Source organism: Taudactylus pleione, unplaced genomic scaffold (assembly GCF_031769625.1).
Source record: "Taudactylus pleione unplaced genomic scaffold, aTauple2 ptg000728l, whole genome shotgun sequence".
NCBI lineage: Eukaryota > Metazoa > Chordata > Amphibia > Anura > Myobatrachidae > Taudactylus > Taudactylus pleione.
The window spans coordinates 984389-1000121 of record NW_028285130.1 but is presented as its reverse complement, the minus strand read 5'-3'; the positions used below and the strand labels follow the sequence as shown (position 1 = coordinate 1000121).

The following is a 15733-nucleotide window of genomic DNA, read 5'->3' as shown; positions in this document are numbered from 1 at the left end:
TCACCGCAGTCATGCCAGCAACAAAATATGTCAAAAACAGTGAAAGAAATTGCTGTGACTCCGGAATAAGTGTGGTGGCTTATGTTAGCGTTTTAATCATATTGAACACTCAGATAGTATCAGAAGCATTGTATATCTTTGTGAAAGGACTGTTCCTTTCTAGCACAAATGTCATGTCGTCTTGTATGATCATTATTCGCAGTGCATCTATTGCAGAGTGCATTCAATCCTCCCTAGAAAATGCTTTTATTTGTCTTCTTAAGTTACAGACAGGTAGCCTGACCAGCAGGTTCCTCTTACGTGATACCGGAAAGGTTTATTGGAACATAGCCTTGTCATGTAGTATAATGATGGATGCTTATACCCAATGTCAAGAGTAAACACTACTACTTGTCAACTTTAGCATGCATTGATAGGTGCTGTTTTTTTGGTAATTACCAATTTATGTAGCATATGATATTTTAATTTTCTTTCTTACAACATCTATATTATAAATCATTGAGGAGTCATGATGATGAGACCATATAATGAACAAGGGCACAAATTGACTTTGCACTTAGACTCTGAAACTCACAGCATGGTACAGTGAGTTGACATGTGTTTCTTGGCCTGTGATTTGTTATCCCTTGGTAATCAAAAAAAGTAATCCAAGTCATAGGATAGTTTGTGTCTCATTGCAGAGGGAGTCATGGTGATATCAGAAACAAAGGCAGAAGACATACTGTACTGTAGCACAGATAATATGTATGTTTGCTTTGATGTCATTGCCTATGCTTGAGTGTGTAAATTCTGTAATCTATACCGAGTAGCAAACTACATGTCAGTCAATCAGAATAAGACTTCTACTTTGTTCCTGTCCTCATTCTTTATTACAGAATGATGCAGATAGAGTGTTGCAAGAGATAGGATTGAGTTTACATAGAACCATGGTCAGGATGCATTTTTAAACTACTTGGACTAGAAGTGTAGGATGAGTGAGTGTATAATGAAAGTGACACTGCTCATATAGAGGTCTACTTACTAAGCCTTGGATGGAGATAAAGTACCAGCCAATCAGCTCCTAACTGCCATGTCACAGGCTATGTTTGAAAAATGACAGTTTGGAGCTGGTACTTTATCTCCTTCACTTTATCTTCATCCAAGGCTTAGTAAATAGACCCCATAGTCTGTGCTGCACACACTATACATCATATTTAGATACACAGCACCTATCTCAGTCCCAGCCGGTACACTTTTTTGTTTTTTAAAACTGCACTGTTTCTACCGGTCCAGCGCCGATGCTGTCACTTTGGCGGGGACAGGGTGCCATAGTGTTCACCTGGCTGGTTCAAAACCAGTGTATGGTTTCAAAGGAAGTTGTACTGTGACATTTTGTCTTTGATTGCCCAATGTTCTACTGATGTTTTGAGGAGGGGTGCTATGTGGGCAGGCAGACAGGCTCCCTGTACGTACAATCCTTCTGTATTTTAAACACACATTTCTCAGTAATGTCATTCTCGCTACTTGAACTAGTGTTGACCATCAATGGTTGATGGTGAGCCATCAAGTTGGGTACAGGATCCCGACAGAATACTGTCAGCGGCATCCCAAAAGTCAGAATCCCAACACTTGAATGTATGTAGCCTAACCCTTACCCCTAACCTTAAACCACATTTCCTGCAGCCCAACCCTACGCCTCCCCTCGTGCACCCTAACCCTAACCCATTCCCCCCACAGCCAAACCCTAACCCTCCCCCTAGTGCCTAACCCTAACCACCAACCCCAAACCTAACCGTCCCCCTAAACCTAAAACATACCATTGGGATGCTGGCATCAGAATACCGACAGTGGCATCCTGACAGTAAGTAGCCTATCCCTAACCCTAACCCTCCTCTCCCACAGCTTAACCTAACCCTTCCCCTAGTGCCTAACCCCTAACCTTAAAGCTAACCCTCCCCCTAGCCCTAATACATACCAACGGGATGCCAGCAGTCAGTATTCTGGAGCTGGGATTTTGCTGTCGGTATTATGAGCACCTCCATCCCGACCGCCGGGATGGTAACTACATCCCAAGCCATCAATGGTTTGTTTTTCTACACATGCACAGTTGGCACCTGTACATAATGCAGCTGTGATTCATCATTGGGCTCAGGCATTGATATTATACCATCAGTGGCTGGCTGTCGCTGGAGAAAACACTCACCATTGGACCATTAATGACTGCTATACCATTGATAGTCAATGGCCAACACTAGCTTGAGCTCACAACCTCCTACATTACAGCCAGACATCTTACACATGAAGCTATTTGCTCCTGCATAGGAAGCCTGGCAATTCTTAGTATATATATGAAGCAAATTGTGATTGTTAATATAAAACCATTCTAGCTAAGTAGCTCTATCTAGTGTGCAGCCACAAATCCAATCTCCTGCAGCTATACACTACATTGATCTGATTAGCTGTAATGGTTTTATATTGACCACTACAAATATTCATATAGTTAGAATTATCATGTGATGGTAATACAGTTAATTATGAATGTGAGAAATGTAGTTGGCAAAAAAAATTGGCAGTGTATGTTTTATTCTAATTTAGTTAATTGCATCATAATTTACTGTTGTATAATGGAGACTATAATCAGTGTTGGACTAGGGCATGAAGGGCCCACCAGGAAATGCAGTAGTAGGGGCCCAAGCTTTAGTGGTGTGACCAGCCAACAGAGGAGATGTGGCCAGGCAAAACAGATGGACTTGGCCAACCAGTAGAGAGGGAATGCAAAGAACAAGACCCAAAAGAGGTGGCAGGGGTTTGTGAGCACCACCCACTTTGATTGGCAGTAGGGTTAATCTTAGTGTAGTTTCAATAGAAGCAAATCTAGCACCCAAATTCATCCATGAGCCTGCTCCATCCCTAGAGGGCCCCATCCCAGGTGGGGCCCTGAGGCAGTGGGGCCCACCGGGTATTTCCCATGTACCTCTGTGGGCCAGTCCGACCCTGACTATAATGAAGTTTAATAGGAGTAATGCCCATTATACAGAGAATCTGGAGTGGCATAATGCGCCACCTCTTGGTTCTCATCTGATAAAATCCAGGACACAAAAAGCCCAGGATTAGCATGAAGAATCCCTGAGTACACTAGTTTTGGTTACCTTTACTTACAGTAACTATCTTGGTGTTAACTCACGTTAATGCTGATTAAATATTCAAAGTGAGAAGAAGGCTCTGGTTTTAGCAAATAAATCCTGTTAATCTGTTAATCATTTCAGATAATTAGTGCAAGAACTAGTTAAAGAACTAGGAAAGAGATAAAATCCTTATCCTGCTAACCCAGCATGACCAGCACTGTTATCAGGGGCGTATCTTTAATGGGTGCAGGGTGTGCAGTGCACATGGGCCCCTGGTCCAGGGGGGCTTACACTGCACACCCTGCACCCATATTTTTAATATTTACCTCTCTGAAGTCCTGCGTCGGATAGCAAATGGCTGCCGCAACATTTTCCCGGTGACCTGCGCATGCACAGTAGGCTCTGGGCACAGACTAGTGTCCAGAGTCTACTGTTTTGGTCACTGCGCTGCCAGCCGCTGGGGAGAGAGGAGGAGGCCCCAGGGGGGGAATGCACGTGGGCCCCCTCCTCTCTTAACAGGCCCCTGACTGTTATGGTCTTTTCTCTTATTATACAGTATTCAGTCTACCTACCAGGTCAAAAGCGACAGGGGTTGTCCCTTCAAAGTTATTTGCATTCCATAAAAATGCATTTTGCCACACAGCACATGTATAGGGATAGGCATACACAAATAAATAAGTATGCGGCTGCCCATTGTAAATGCATCCTTTCCAGAGCTAAAAGACACCCGTGTTGCACGTACCTAAGGCAAGCACAAGTTTGCCATTTGGGAATGATGACTGCCATAGATAAGAAGATATTTTATAATAAAAACAAGTGTTCCTCCCCATTCAAATGCTTAATCAGTACCAGCGCTATACAGTCTGGACTACTTTTCTTAAAAAAAGGGAGACAAGAGGAACAGGAGCTCCTGCTGGAGGGACTCCAAACTCAGGCTAGACTAAAATACGGTATGTAGTTTATATCCCAGCCTGCAGGATGCCGATGCTCAGAATGTCGACGCAGGCATCCCAACACCAGTTAGAATCCTGACGCCGACATGCCAACCACCGGCATCCTGACGGTAAGTAGTATGGTTAGGGTTAGGCACTATGGGGAGGGTTAGGTCTAGGCACTAGGGGCAGAGGGTTAGGCAATAGGGGGGTAGGTTTAGGCCCTAGGGGAAGGTTAGGTTTAGGGTGTTGGGAGGGAGAGTTAGGTTTAGGGGTAGGAGAAGGGGAAGGGTTAAGATACTTACTGACAGCTGTCTGGATTCTGACCGCCGGGATCCTGAGCACCGGCATCTCGTGCACAACCCCTAAAATACACCTTTAAGAATATATATAAAACACACTCAGCCTGGTCAGATTGGTGCCAAGTTTGGGAGACCCCAGAGGGGAGGGCCAAATGACAAATGCAAGAGGTGCCTTCAAGCCTCTGCTCAATACAGAGGGCAGATCAAGTATTCATTCTGTCTGTCACAGCATCATTCATTACAGAATTGCAGTTTAGGCTATGCATATAGATTGATACAGGTAATGAGAGATATGGAAAATGCAGATATTTTGTGTTGCAGCTGCTGTGATAAATGTAATTCAAACCATAGTAATTACTTTCATTATTTGTCAATTTTAATAAAAAACGCTAATCAGCTATGTGTGGTTAAGACGGTTCAACCATTTTTATATACTATCGTCAGGTCAATAAAATTGACAAGAACACGATGACAGAAACCCAATTTTACTAGCAAACAAGATAAACTGCTTTCTTAAAGCTGATCTGGACACTAGACTACTAGGGTGTAAATCATAAAAAAAAGCTGTAGTCAATATGATTTACAGTGCAGACGTCTATTTATTTTCCAAGTAGAAACTAGTGTGACACTGAATTATTTAGTATACAATAGATTATTTTAAAGTGCAGAATCCTTCCTAACAGTAGCTCTTCTTTATGAAATTATAGGATGTCTGACCTGTCTTGTAATAGTAGATACTGTGTAAATACAATAGAATGCGGTCGATCATATTTTCTTTAGTTCCCTTTACAATCTAGCAGCGAGAAAAGAAAGTCACCTACATTTTGATAGGCATCTTGTGTCTAGATTTTTGTAAAAATTTTAAATAACTTTTTTTTCATTATTTGTTTTTATAAATCATGAAATTTTTTTTTTTTCGAGGACATAATGGTTTTTATATAACCGTTCAATGATTTTCATCAAACATTTGATAATACTATATGTGGTGAGCTAATATATTGTGTTTCAGTGGCAGAACTACAGGGGGTTCAGGGGAAGAGCGGAAGCATAAAATCAATTTTCAGCCTTACTCTGAATTTCCATTGCAGGGTTGTTAAACGAACGTTAGATGAAAAATGCATTATCCTTTCCATCACAAGCAGTAGCCATATTGCCATCTTACCTTGCGTATACCCAAACAAATAAGATGATGGTGTTGGCCCAGAATAAATGTTATTTGTAACTAGATGCTACTGCATCTGACAAATCCTAGATTGGCTCTTATCTCAGACTGAAACAATTTTAACTGGAACTGACATGTTAAATTCTGTACAAATAAACTACATATTAGTTCCGTATTAAAAAAATAATACATTAAACCTGGATATCGTTATTAAAGAGAATATATGAAACATAACTATTTAATTCTAATAAAATTAAAGGACATTTGTCTTAAAACGTAAAAAATAAATAAAAACAAGAGATTTATTTTTAGTTTAATCATAAAAAAACAGCTGAAAAGAGATAGGGCTCTAGAATTTCCCTCTAGTTCTATCCATTTAAGGCACCAACATCATCAGACTGAGCAGAATCAAACATGTATGTGGGGCATGATGAGTGCCATGGGACTGAGTGCTAAATTCTGAAGATGTATTTATAAATGATTAGTAACAAGTTATGAGGGATATGTGATGATTGAGTCATTGTAAATGATGAGTGCTGGGTGACATCATAAGGGATTAGTGGTGAGTGATGACTGAGTATGATAAGTATTATATTCTAGGTAGAGCTATTCTCTGATTGGCTACAGTATAACCCTGGTGGAAATACTAGTAGTGAGCACCTCCTTCCGATAGCCTGTATGTTTTTAAATGAAAGTAAAACTGCATTCAAGCTCCATCACTCATCAATGGTAATTTGTAATGCTCACTCTTCCCTTGTCACTTAACACTTATGTTTCATGGCTCATCCCTCATCACTTATGACTCTACGGTCATTCTCCATCTCACGTCACTCATGCCTCAAACCTTGTCAGTTCATACGCATTTATCAATAGTAAACACTCACCACTCACCTAAAGACAAAGCTATGCTGCACAAGGTACTTCTAGTGGTGAATAATACCATTAGATTATTCATATTTATGCTGAATTAGATAACATTTGTACCATCGGGAGTAATATGATTGCATAAATAATATGATCTGTTAACAATAAAAAAAGGATTCATTCATAATTTAATTTTTTTTTTCTCTTCATCATGCGTTAAAAAAGCTTTTTGTTTTTCCAATGTTCTTTATTGGTTCTTCCATAAGGTTAAGGATCAATTGATATTTTTTGTTCAAAAACTTTGATTATTGTATTTGCAATTAATTCTAAGAGAAAGATTCTCAAACAAATGAATGACTTAGCTTAAGAACATCAGTTAGTTGCTTCCATTTTTATAAAAGGTTTTAATGCAGGAAATATCTTATCCAAACAGATAATCCATGTAAGTGCAACAAAGCACAATTTATTGTAATGATAAAGAAAAAAAAGGATGTAAAAAACTCTGTTAGCTATGCATTCTTTACAAAAGACTTGGTTTAGACTAGGGGTGTGCACCAGCCACTTTTCGTGCTTTGTGTTTTGGTTTTGGATCTTTCTTCGTGTTTTGGATCTGGATTGGTTTTGACAAAACCACCCTTCGGTGTTTTGGGTTCTGGGTTTTGTGTTTTGGATCTGTATTTTTTTTAAAAAAAGCATAAAAACAGCTAAAATCACAGAATGTGTGGGTTTTTCTGGTCCTATGCTATTATTAACCTCAAAAACCTTAATTTCCACTCATTTCCAGTCTATTCTGAACACCTCACAATAGTGGTTTTATGTCCAAAAGGTTGCACCGAGGTAGCTGGATGACTATGCTAAGCGACACGAGTGGGCGGCACAAACACGTGGCCCATCTAGGAGTGACACTGCAGTGGCAGACAGGATGGCAGTTTGAAAAACTAGGCCGCAAACAGTACATAATGCAAAGAAAAAAAAGAGGTGCAAGATGGAATTGTCCTTGGGCCCTCCCACCCACCCTTATGTTGTATAAACAGGACATGCACACTTTAACAAACCAATCATTTCAGCGCCAGGGTCTGCCACACGACTGTGGCTGAAATGATTGGTTCGTTTGGGCCCCCACAAAACAAGCTTGCAATTAATCTGTCCCTGCACAAACTGGCTCTACGGAGGCAAGATGTCGTCCTCATCCTCCTCATTCACCGATTCCTCACCCTCTTCAGTATTGTGTACATCCTCATCCTCACAGAGTATTAATTCGTCCCCGCTGGAATCCACCACCACAGGTCCCTCTGTACGTTCTGGAGGCTGGTCTCCCTGGAAGAGTTGATAATTAATTTTATGAATATCATCTTCTCCACATTTTGTGGAAGCAACCTCCTACGCCTTTCGCTGACAAGGTTCCCGGCTGCACCAAACACTCTTTCGGAGTACACACTGGAGGGGGGGTAACTCAGGTAAAATAGAGCCAGTTTGTACAGGGGCCTCCAAATTGCCTCTTTTTCCTGCCAGTACATGTACGGACTGTCTGACATGCCTACTTGGATGATGTCACTGATGTAATCCTTTAACAGACAGATGCACGCTTGTCACTGCTGCTTTGAGGATGCAGGTGCGGCTACAGCCCACACAATTCACAAAGACAGAAAAAAAAAAAGAAGAATTTTTTAATGTTTGTGGAGCGCACTTTGAGGGTTACACCACCCTTTAACAGACAGACGCACACTTTTCGCTGCTGCTTTGATTATGCAGGTGCGGCTACTGTGCATACATTTCACACACAAACACAGAAAAAAAGAAGATTATTTTATTTTGGTTGGAGCGCACTTTGGGGGTTACACCACCCTTTAACAGACAGACACACGCTTGTCGCTGCTGCTTTGAGGATGCAGGTGTGGCTACTGTGCATACTTTTCACACACAAACACAGAAAAGAAGATTATTTTATTTTGGTTGGAGCGCAATTTGGGGGTTACACCACCCTTTAACAGACAGACGCACACTTGTCGCTGCTGCTTTCAGGATGCAGGTGCGGCTACAGCCCACACAATTCACAAAGACAGAAAAAAAAAGAAGAATTTTTTTATTGTTTGTGGAGCGCACTTTGAGGTTTACACCACCCTTTAACAGACAGATGCACGCTTGTCGCTGCTGCTTTGAGGATGCAGGTGCGGCTACAGCCCACACAATTCACAAAGACAGAAAAAAAAGAAGAATTTTTTTATTGTTTGTGGAGCGCACTTTGAGGGTTACACCACCCTTTAACAGACAGACGCATGCTTGTCGCTGCTGCTTTGAGGATGCAGGTGCGGCTTCAGCCCACACAATTCACAGACAGAAAAAAAAGAATAATTTTTTTTTTCTTTGTGGAGCGCACTTTGAGGGTTACACCACCCTTTAACAGACAGACGCACGCTTGTCGCTGCTGCTTTGAGGATGCAGGTGTGGCTACTGCGCATACATTTCACACACAAACACAGAAAAGAAGATTATTTTATTTTGGTTGGAGCGCACTTTGGGGGTTACACCACCCTTTAACAGACAGACGCACGCTTGTCGCTGCTGACTTGAGGATGCAGGTGCTGCTACAGCCCACACAATTCACAAAGACAGAAAAAAAAGAAGAATTTTTTTATTGTTTGTGGAGCGCACTTTGAGGGTTACACCACCCTTTAACAGACAGATGCACGCTTGTCGCTGCTGCTTTGAGGATGCAGGTGCGGCTACAGCCTACACAAGTCACAAAGACAGAATAAAAAGAAGAATTTTTTTATTGTTTGTGGAGCGCACTTTGAGGGTTACACCACCCTTTAGCAGACAGACGCACACTTGTCGCTGCTGCTTTGAGGATGCAAGTGCGGCTACAGCCCACACAATTCACAAAGACAGAAAAAAATTATTTTTTTTTGTTTGTGGAGCGCACTTTGAGGGTTACACCACCCTTTAACAGACAGACACACGCTTGTCGCTGCTGCTTTGAGGATGCAGGTGGAATCTAGATGGGATTTGGAACCTGGGACAGACTACCTCCATCAATTGTCTAAATCCCACTGCACTAATGGCAGATACCGGACGCACGTCTAACACCAACATAGCAGTCAAGGCCTCAGTTTTATGTTTTGCTTCAGGATGACTGCTGTCGTACTTCATCCTCCTCGCTAGTGACTGTTGGAGGGTCAATTGCTTAGTAAAAGTAGTGGTGTTTCCTACTTCCTCTCTGGGATGATGAACAACTCCCAGCAGCAGTAACAGCACTAGTAGGAAGTAGTTCTTGATCTTTCCCTATTTTATGTTTATCGGAGAAAGTTTGGTCATCCATTTATGTTATATTGATATATACGTGCGGCTAAGGCGCACACAAACATAGAAAATAATTTTTTATTTTTGTTGGACACTAGTGCACTTTGTGGGTTACACCACCCTTTATGAAATGAGCCAGCCGGCCCTTTACTTAGGGACACAGGCGCACGCTTGGCGCTGCTCCTTTATTGATGCATGTGCAGCCACAGTACACACAATTCACAAACACAGAAAATATTTTTTTATTTTGTTTGGAGTGCCCTTTGGGGGTTACAGCACCCTTTAACGGACAAGCCAGCCAGCCCTTTACTTATGGGACACAGGCGCATGCTTGGCGCTGCTCCTTTGTTGATGCACGTGCAGCCACAGTGCACACAATTCACAAACACAGAAAATATTTTTTTATTTTGTTTGGAGTGCCCTTTGGGGGTTACATCACCCTTTAACTGACAAGCCAGACGGCCCTTTACTTATGGGACACAGATGCATGCTTGGCGCTGCTCCTTTGTTGATGCACGTGCAGCCACAGTGCACACATTTCACAAACACAGAAAATATTTTTTTATTTTGTTTGGAGTGCACTTTGGGGGTTACAGCACCCTTTAACGGACAAGCCAGCCGGCCCTTTACTTATGGGACACAGACGCACGCTTGGCGCTGCTCCTTTGTTGATGCACGTGCAGCCACAGTGCACACATTTCACAAACACAGAAAATATTTTTTTATTTTGTTTGGAGTGCACTTTGGGGGTTACAGCACCCTTTAACGGTCAAGGTAGCCGGGCCTTTACTTATGACACAGGCGCACGCTTAGCACTACTTTGTTGATGCACGTGCGGCTACTGCGCACACAATTCACAAACACAAAAAAAAATATTTTTTTATTTTTTTTGGAGTGCACTTTGGGGATTACAGCACCCTTTAACGGTCATGCCAGCCGGCCCTTTACCTATGACACAGGTGCATGCTTGGTGCTAGTTTGTTGATTCACGTGCGGCTACTGCGCACACAATTCACAAACACAAAAAAAAATATATTTTTATTTTGTTTGGAGTGCCCTTTGGGGGTTACAGCACCCTTTAACAGTCAAGCCAGCCGGACCTTTAATTATGACACAGGCGCATGCTTGGCACTACTTTGTTGATGCACGTGCGGCTACTGCGCACACAATTCACAAACACAGAAAATATATAATTTTTTTAGCACTTGGGGGGAGCACCCCTGATGGACAGAGCACCCCCTGGACAACACTACAGCACCCCTTTAGGACTGGGACACTGCACAGGACTTTGGAGTGGACACAGCCCCTATGGACAACTGACTGCACAACACAGTCCAGCCAGCCCCTATGGACTTTGGAGGAGTGGACACAGCCCCTATGGACAACAGCAGCACAGTACATCACAGCCAGCCCCTATGGACAACAGCAGCACAACACAACACAGCCAGCCCCAATGGACTTTGGAGGAGTGGACACAGCCCCTATGGACAACAGCAGCACAGCACAGCACAACACTACACTACTCTACACAGCCCCAGCCAGCCCTAACTCCCACCCTACCTCTTCACTGTCCACAGCCGAGTGAGAAAATGGCGCCGACGCGGGTACCTTATATAGAATCCAAAACCCGTGAGACCCGGAAGGCGGGATGATGACGTTTTGCCTCGATTTCAGATCCAAGTCTGGCGGGAAAAGTCGAGCCTGACTCGGATCGGCCTCGGATCGGGGGGGCTCGGGGGGGTTCGGATTTCAGAAATCCGAACCCGCTCACCCCTAGTTTAGACGCGTAATCACTAAAATTGAACACTGTTAAATACAAGGATTAATTATTCAAATGTTACATACTGTATAAATATTACAGGTATCAAAAGTCCATGTTACTGTAGCTGTAGCTAGGTTGATGCTAGATTTCATGATGCAGAATATGTATAGTTGTCCCTAGCTTACACCAACTATGCTGTTTATCTGTACTTGTGACCTCAGGCTGGACAATGGCAAAATTAAATTAGATCAAACATTTTGCTGTATCTTAATGCCAGTTCAAAATGGTGGTGTTTGGTCATGATCCTTTTGGTATTGCTCGAATGAAATCTCTTTCTCCACCACAAACATCCAATATTGGATTGTCCGATGCTCAGGTACAATATTGATTATGTTGATGTTGGTATCTTTCAGCAAATGAAGGCTCTGGGGAAACCAGTCAAAAGGAGACATCAACCTGTGACATTTGTCAGTTTGGAGCAGAGTGTGATGAGGATGCAGAGGATGTCTGGTAATAAATTCTGCAATTACTATTATATGTCTGTGTATTTCCATAACCCATATTACATATGACACATTATTCCTTATTTGCCAATTTATGTTTAGTTGATTATAGACTAATAATGCTATTTTCAATGAACAGCATGTGTTTTTGCTGACAGGCAAATCATATATTACATCTCACACAATAAAGACAAGTACAGTAAATGATATAGGTGAATCATTAAATGGAAATTAATGTTTTCTCCTGTGTTTACGACATGAAGAAACTGCATTTGGCCTGACCCTTGTAAAAGGTAACATGCTGAAGTTTGTTTATTTTTTATTCTGTAATACAACATCCAGTGCTATTTTCTGCAGGAACAAGCAGGAACTCAGGGCCTGATTCAGACCCACTCGCGAGCGCACGTTGCTCGCAAGTAGGTCGATGGTCCCCCACTGCACATGCGCACGCCGGAGCCGGCTCCGGCGTTTACATGTGCGAGACCCGGCCAGCGATGGGCGCTCCGTCGCTACGGGTCTCGCACCAAAGTGGAGCAGCTGTCGATTGTGATTGACAGCTTGCCCCATTTTGGAGGCGGGCAGGAGGGGGTGTCTGGCCAAACGGAGGCGTTCACCACTGACATCACGAGTGATTTCAGTGGTGAGCTTCCGGCTCTATTAGAGCCGAAAGCTCACTGGGGCTTGCGGGAACGAGACCCTACCACAAGGGTGACCATCGCGACCGTCACCTGGCCGCTCGCTAAAGCTGTGGGTAGTCACCCACAGCTATGCAAGCGGCCACGAGGCTGTCTTTAAAAAAAAACAGAGACGCCCTGATTCAGAGCGAGCGCTCTCAAAGAGCGTCCGGCTCTGAATCAGGCCCTCAGTTCCTGAACCTCTCCTTAACTATGATGTAATGACCTAGGCCAAAATGTATTTTTCATAAGATTAGTTTTATTTTAAAGTCCCTTTTGAGTGCCTTCTTGTCTAAATACTATAAATATACATATATAATTGTTTTTCTATTGCTCCACCCCCAGTAGCTCCACCCCCAGTAGCTCCACCCACAGTTTCTGAGCCTATTTGTCTAGAAAATTAGCCCTGACAACATCTATCTACCAAGGGCGATATTCAATAAGTTCCGCAACCGTGATAAAGTTTCGCATGCCACACTTTTCGCCTACATCGCGTATTTTGGCAACGGAATCTTATCGTGCGCGTACCCTCTGTTCAGTTCCAAAAGACGCGAAATCGGCGACACGTGAAGTCAAAACAGGCAGAAAGTGGTGTCAGGATCAGGGAAATCAGCCTGAACCCCCCAAAAAGATGCAGAAACATTGGGGATCAATGTAGTAGTGCCCAATTAGACCTAATAAAACTGTTTGGGGTACTTTAGTTGGTACAATTGCCTCTAATTAGCGTCTTAGCACAAGTGGTGAAGAATGGCATAAAGCAGTATTTTTGGGTGAAAAAAGTAGTCCTGTCAAATTTGGGGTACCTGAAAATGGGTGCTAGCATATTTTATTGTATCTAAAGTGCAGTTTTAATAAAAGTGAAATTCCACCCTCATAAAAGCACCTGCAATCCCAAAAACACTTGCCCCCTTCTTAGAGCACCCCCAGAACCTTATTTTGCTAGTTTGCGAATTTGTCCCCCCACTTTGTGCTTTTTCACCCCCAAATTCAAAGTACTTTTTTGGGGTGTTCTTTGCTTTTTTCCTGGAATTTTTTTATGTAGTTGTCCTTTGGGGGGCTGTCTCAAGGGTTCTGAGTGGTTTCCCCACCTTTGCACCCCAAAATAAAAATTTGGCACTTTTTTTCCTGCTGTTCAGAGGCAAATCTTTTTCACCTATTACATTGCATTGACTTTCCACGTACACGAAAAGCGGATGGAATTGAATACAGAGATAAGTTTCCGACAGGCGAAAAGACGCAATCGGCAATACTTTTTTGCGGATCTCGGCTTTTCGCTTCTAATTGAATACGGCCCCAAGTATGAATTTAATTTGCAGAATCACTTGATCGAAGTGCATTTGTTGCATAGGTATTTATAGTATCAGCAACCTGACAAACAAAATCTGGAAAAGACAATCAAACCCACAATAATCAAATTCTCTTTTCTGTTACTTTGCAATGGTGAAACAAGGAACTTCATTGATAATTATGTCACAGTACTGAGTTCAGATGTTCTTGTTGCTGAATAAAGTTTAAAGGGTGGGATGCATCTAACCAATGATCACATGCATACTGGTGTTTAGTAACGCCGTATGCATGATCATCTATGCAAAGGACAGCTTTTCCAATAAGAGCTGTCCGTTGCAGTGTTGGAAATTTTGGGTTTATGACCCGGGAGTCTCTCTGGGGCCGGGTGCCCTGGGAGGGATCCTATTGGGTGCAAGTGTGCATATGGTAAATGAGGTCAAACCCCTGAAAACTGCATTTTCCAGTGTTTGACCGCATTTTTAGCTTTGATGCATCCCGCCCTAAAACTTGTATGTGCAATATGGTAACAATAACATTCTTTTTTGGCAAGGCTAAGATGTTAGTATTTAATGTACATGGTAATACAAGTGACATATAAATATATCAGATCCAAATGTTCCTTCATATCCCTCCATATATCCTCATATTCTCCAATCCAATGTATAGTAAATATCCCTCCTGATAGTCTCACATGCCACCATGTAAACTCACTATAAGTTATAAAATGTGTTGTCTTCATTTCTAGAATGCCCATGTCACCACACAGCCAATATACCTCCATATTGTGCTGTTACCACAATTAAACTATATACATTTGGACTGGGGCATCAAGAGCCCACCGTGGGAATATAGTTGTAGGGGCCCAGGGCTCAGGGGAGCGTATCTATAATAGGTGCATGGTGTACAGTGCACATGGGCCCCTGGGTCCAGGAGGGCCCACACACTGCACACCCTGCACCCAATTAAAGTGCATAAGAGTCTTTAGAACTCTTGATATTTGCACGAGTGCCACTCCCATTCCTGTCATTTTGGGGGTCAAGTAGAAACACACAAACATGTGTAGTGGAGGGCAGGGAATGGTCGGAGTGTGGTCTTAATTACTCCTTATCATCTAGGAATGACCATCATATTGTACACACATAGACAGGAAAAAACAAAGAACAGTAACAGTAACCTCAATAAGCAAGTGTTTGCAGGATAGAAAGGAATATACTAGACTCGGTATTAATAATATGAAGAATGGATTTGGGACATGGGTGTTACTAAGAAGTCATTGAAAATAAATCAACAAGGATCAATATTTACTCAATCATCTATTCAGTGTTGTTAGTTGCTTTGTTCTAAGAAATGTATTCAGACAGGAAGACGGTTTTTATTACTTACTAATAATAGTCCTAGGATAATAGGATAATGTCCTCCAAAGCTCAAACAATCCATTTAGTTGGATTTACGTAAACTAAATCAAATATGAAAAATTTACTATTTGCTACTCCCCTGGTCCTCCAATTTGTCTGGAGCAGGTTTTCACCAAGATATCCAGGTACAAAGCAAAATGAAGGTGGTAAGTCATGTTGTGTTGTACAGTAGACTGCTATACACTGAAAATGCTTTGCTCAAAAGCAGAAACATACTGTACACTCAGGGCTGAAGAACCTTCAGGGGTTATTATAAATTGTTACTTTTCCTCAAAACAGACCTAATGTTAACAGCCACCATTAAAGCACAAGTTAGAAAAGGATTCACTTTAATGAACACATAATGATTGCAATCGTTCAAAATACTGTAACAAACAAATCTTTAGAGGAGAGAGATGAGGAATGTGGCTCTGAATGCAGCTGTGCGG

General features: G+C 42.2%; 1 protein-coding gene and 1 pseudogene across 1 annotated transcript in view; both read left to right on the top strand.

Annotated features, from left to right (window-relative positions):
* LOC148477281 (uncharacterized) overlaps positions 1 to 11814 on the top strand; it is a 145620-nt pseudogene extending 133806 nt beyond the window's left edge.
* The window catches only part of TMEFF2 (transmembrane protein with EGF like and two follistatin like domains 2), a 668344-nt gene that overhangs the window by 354716 nt on the left and 297895 nt on the right, over positions 1 to 15733 (top strand). The window contains exon 5 of the mRNA XM_088456946.1: positions 11840 to 11936. Coding sequence (XP_088313072.1) covers positions 11840 to 11936 — 97 coding nt within the window. The remainder of the gene's footprint in view (positions 1 to 11839; positions 11937 to 15733) is intronic.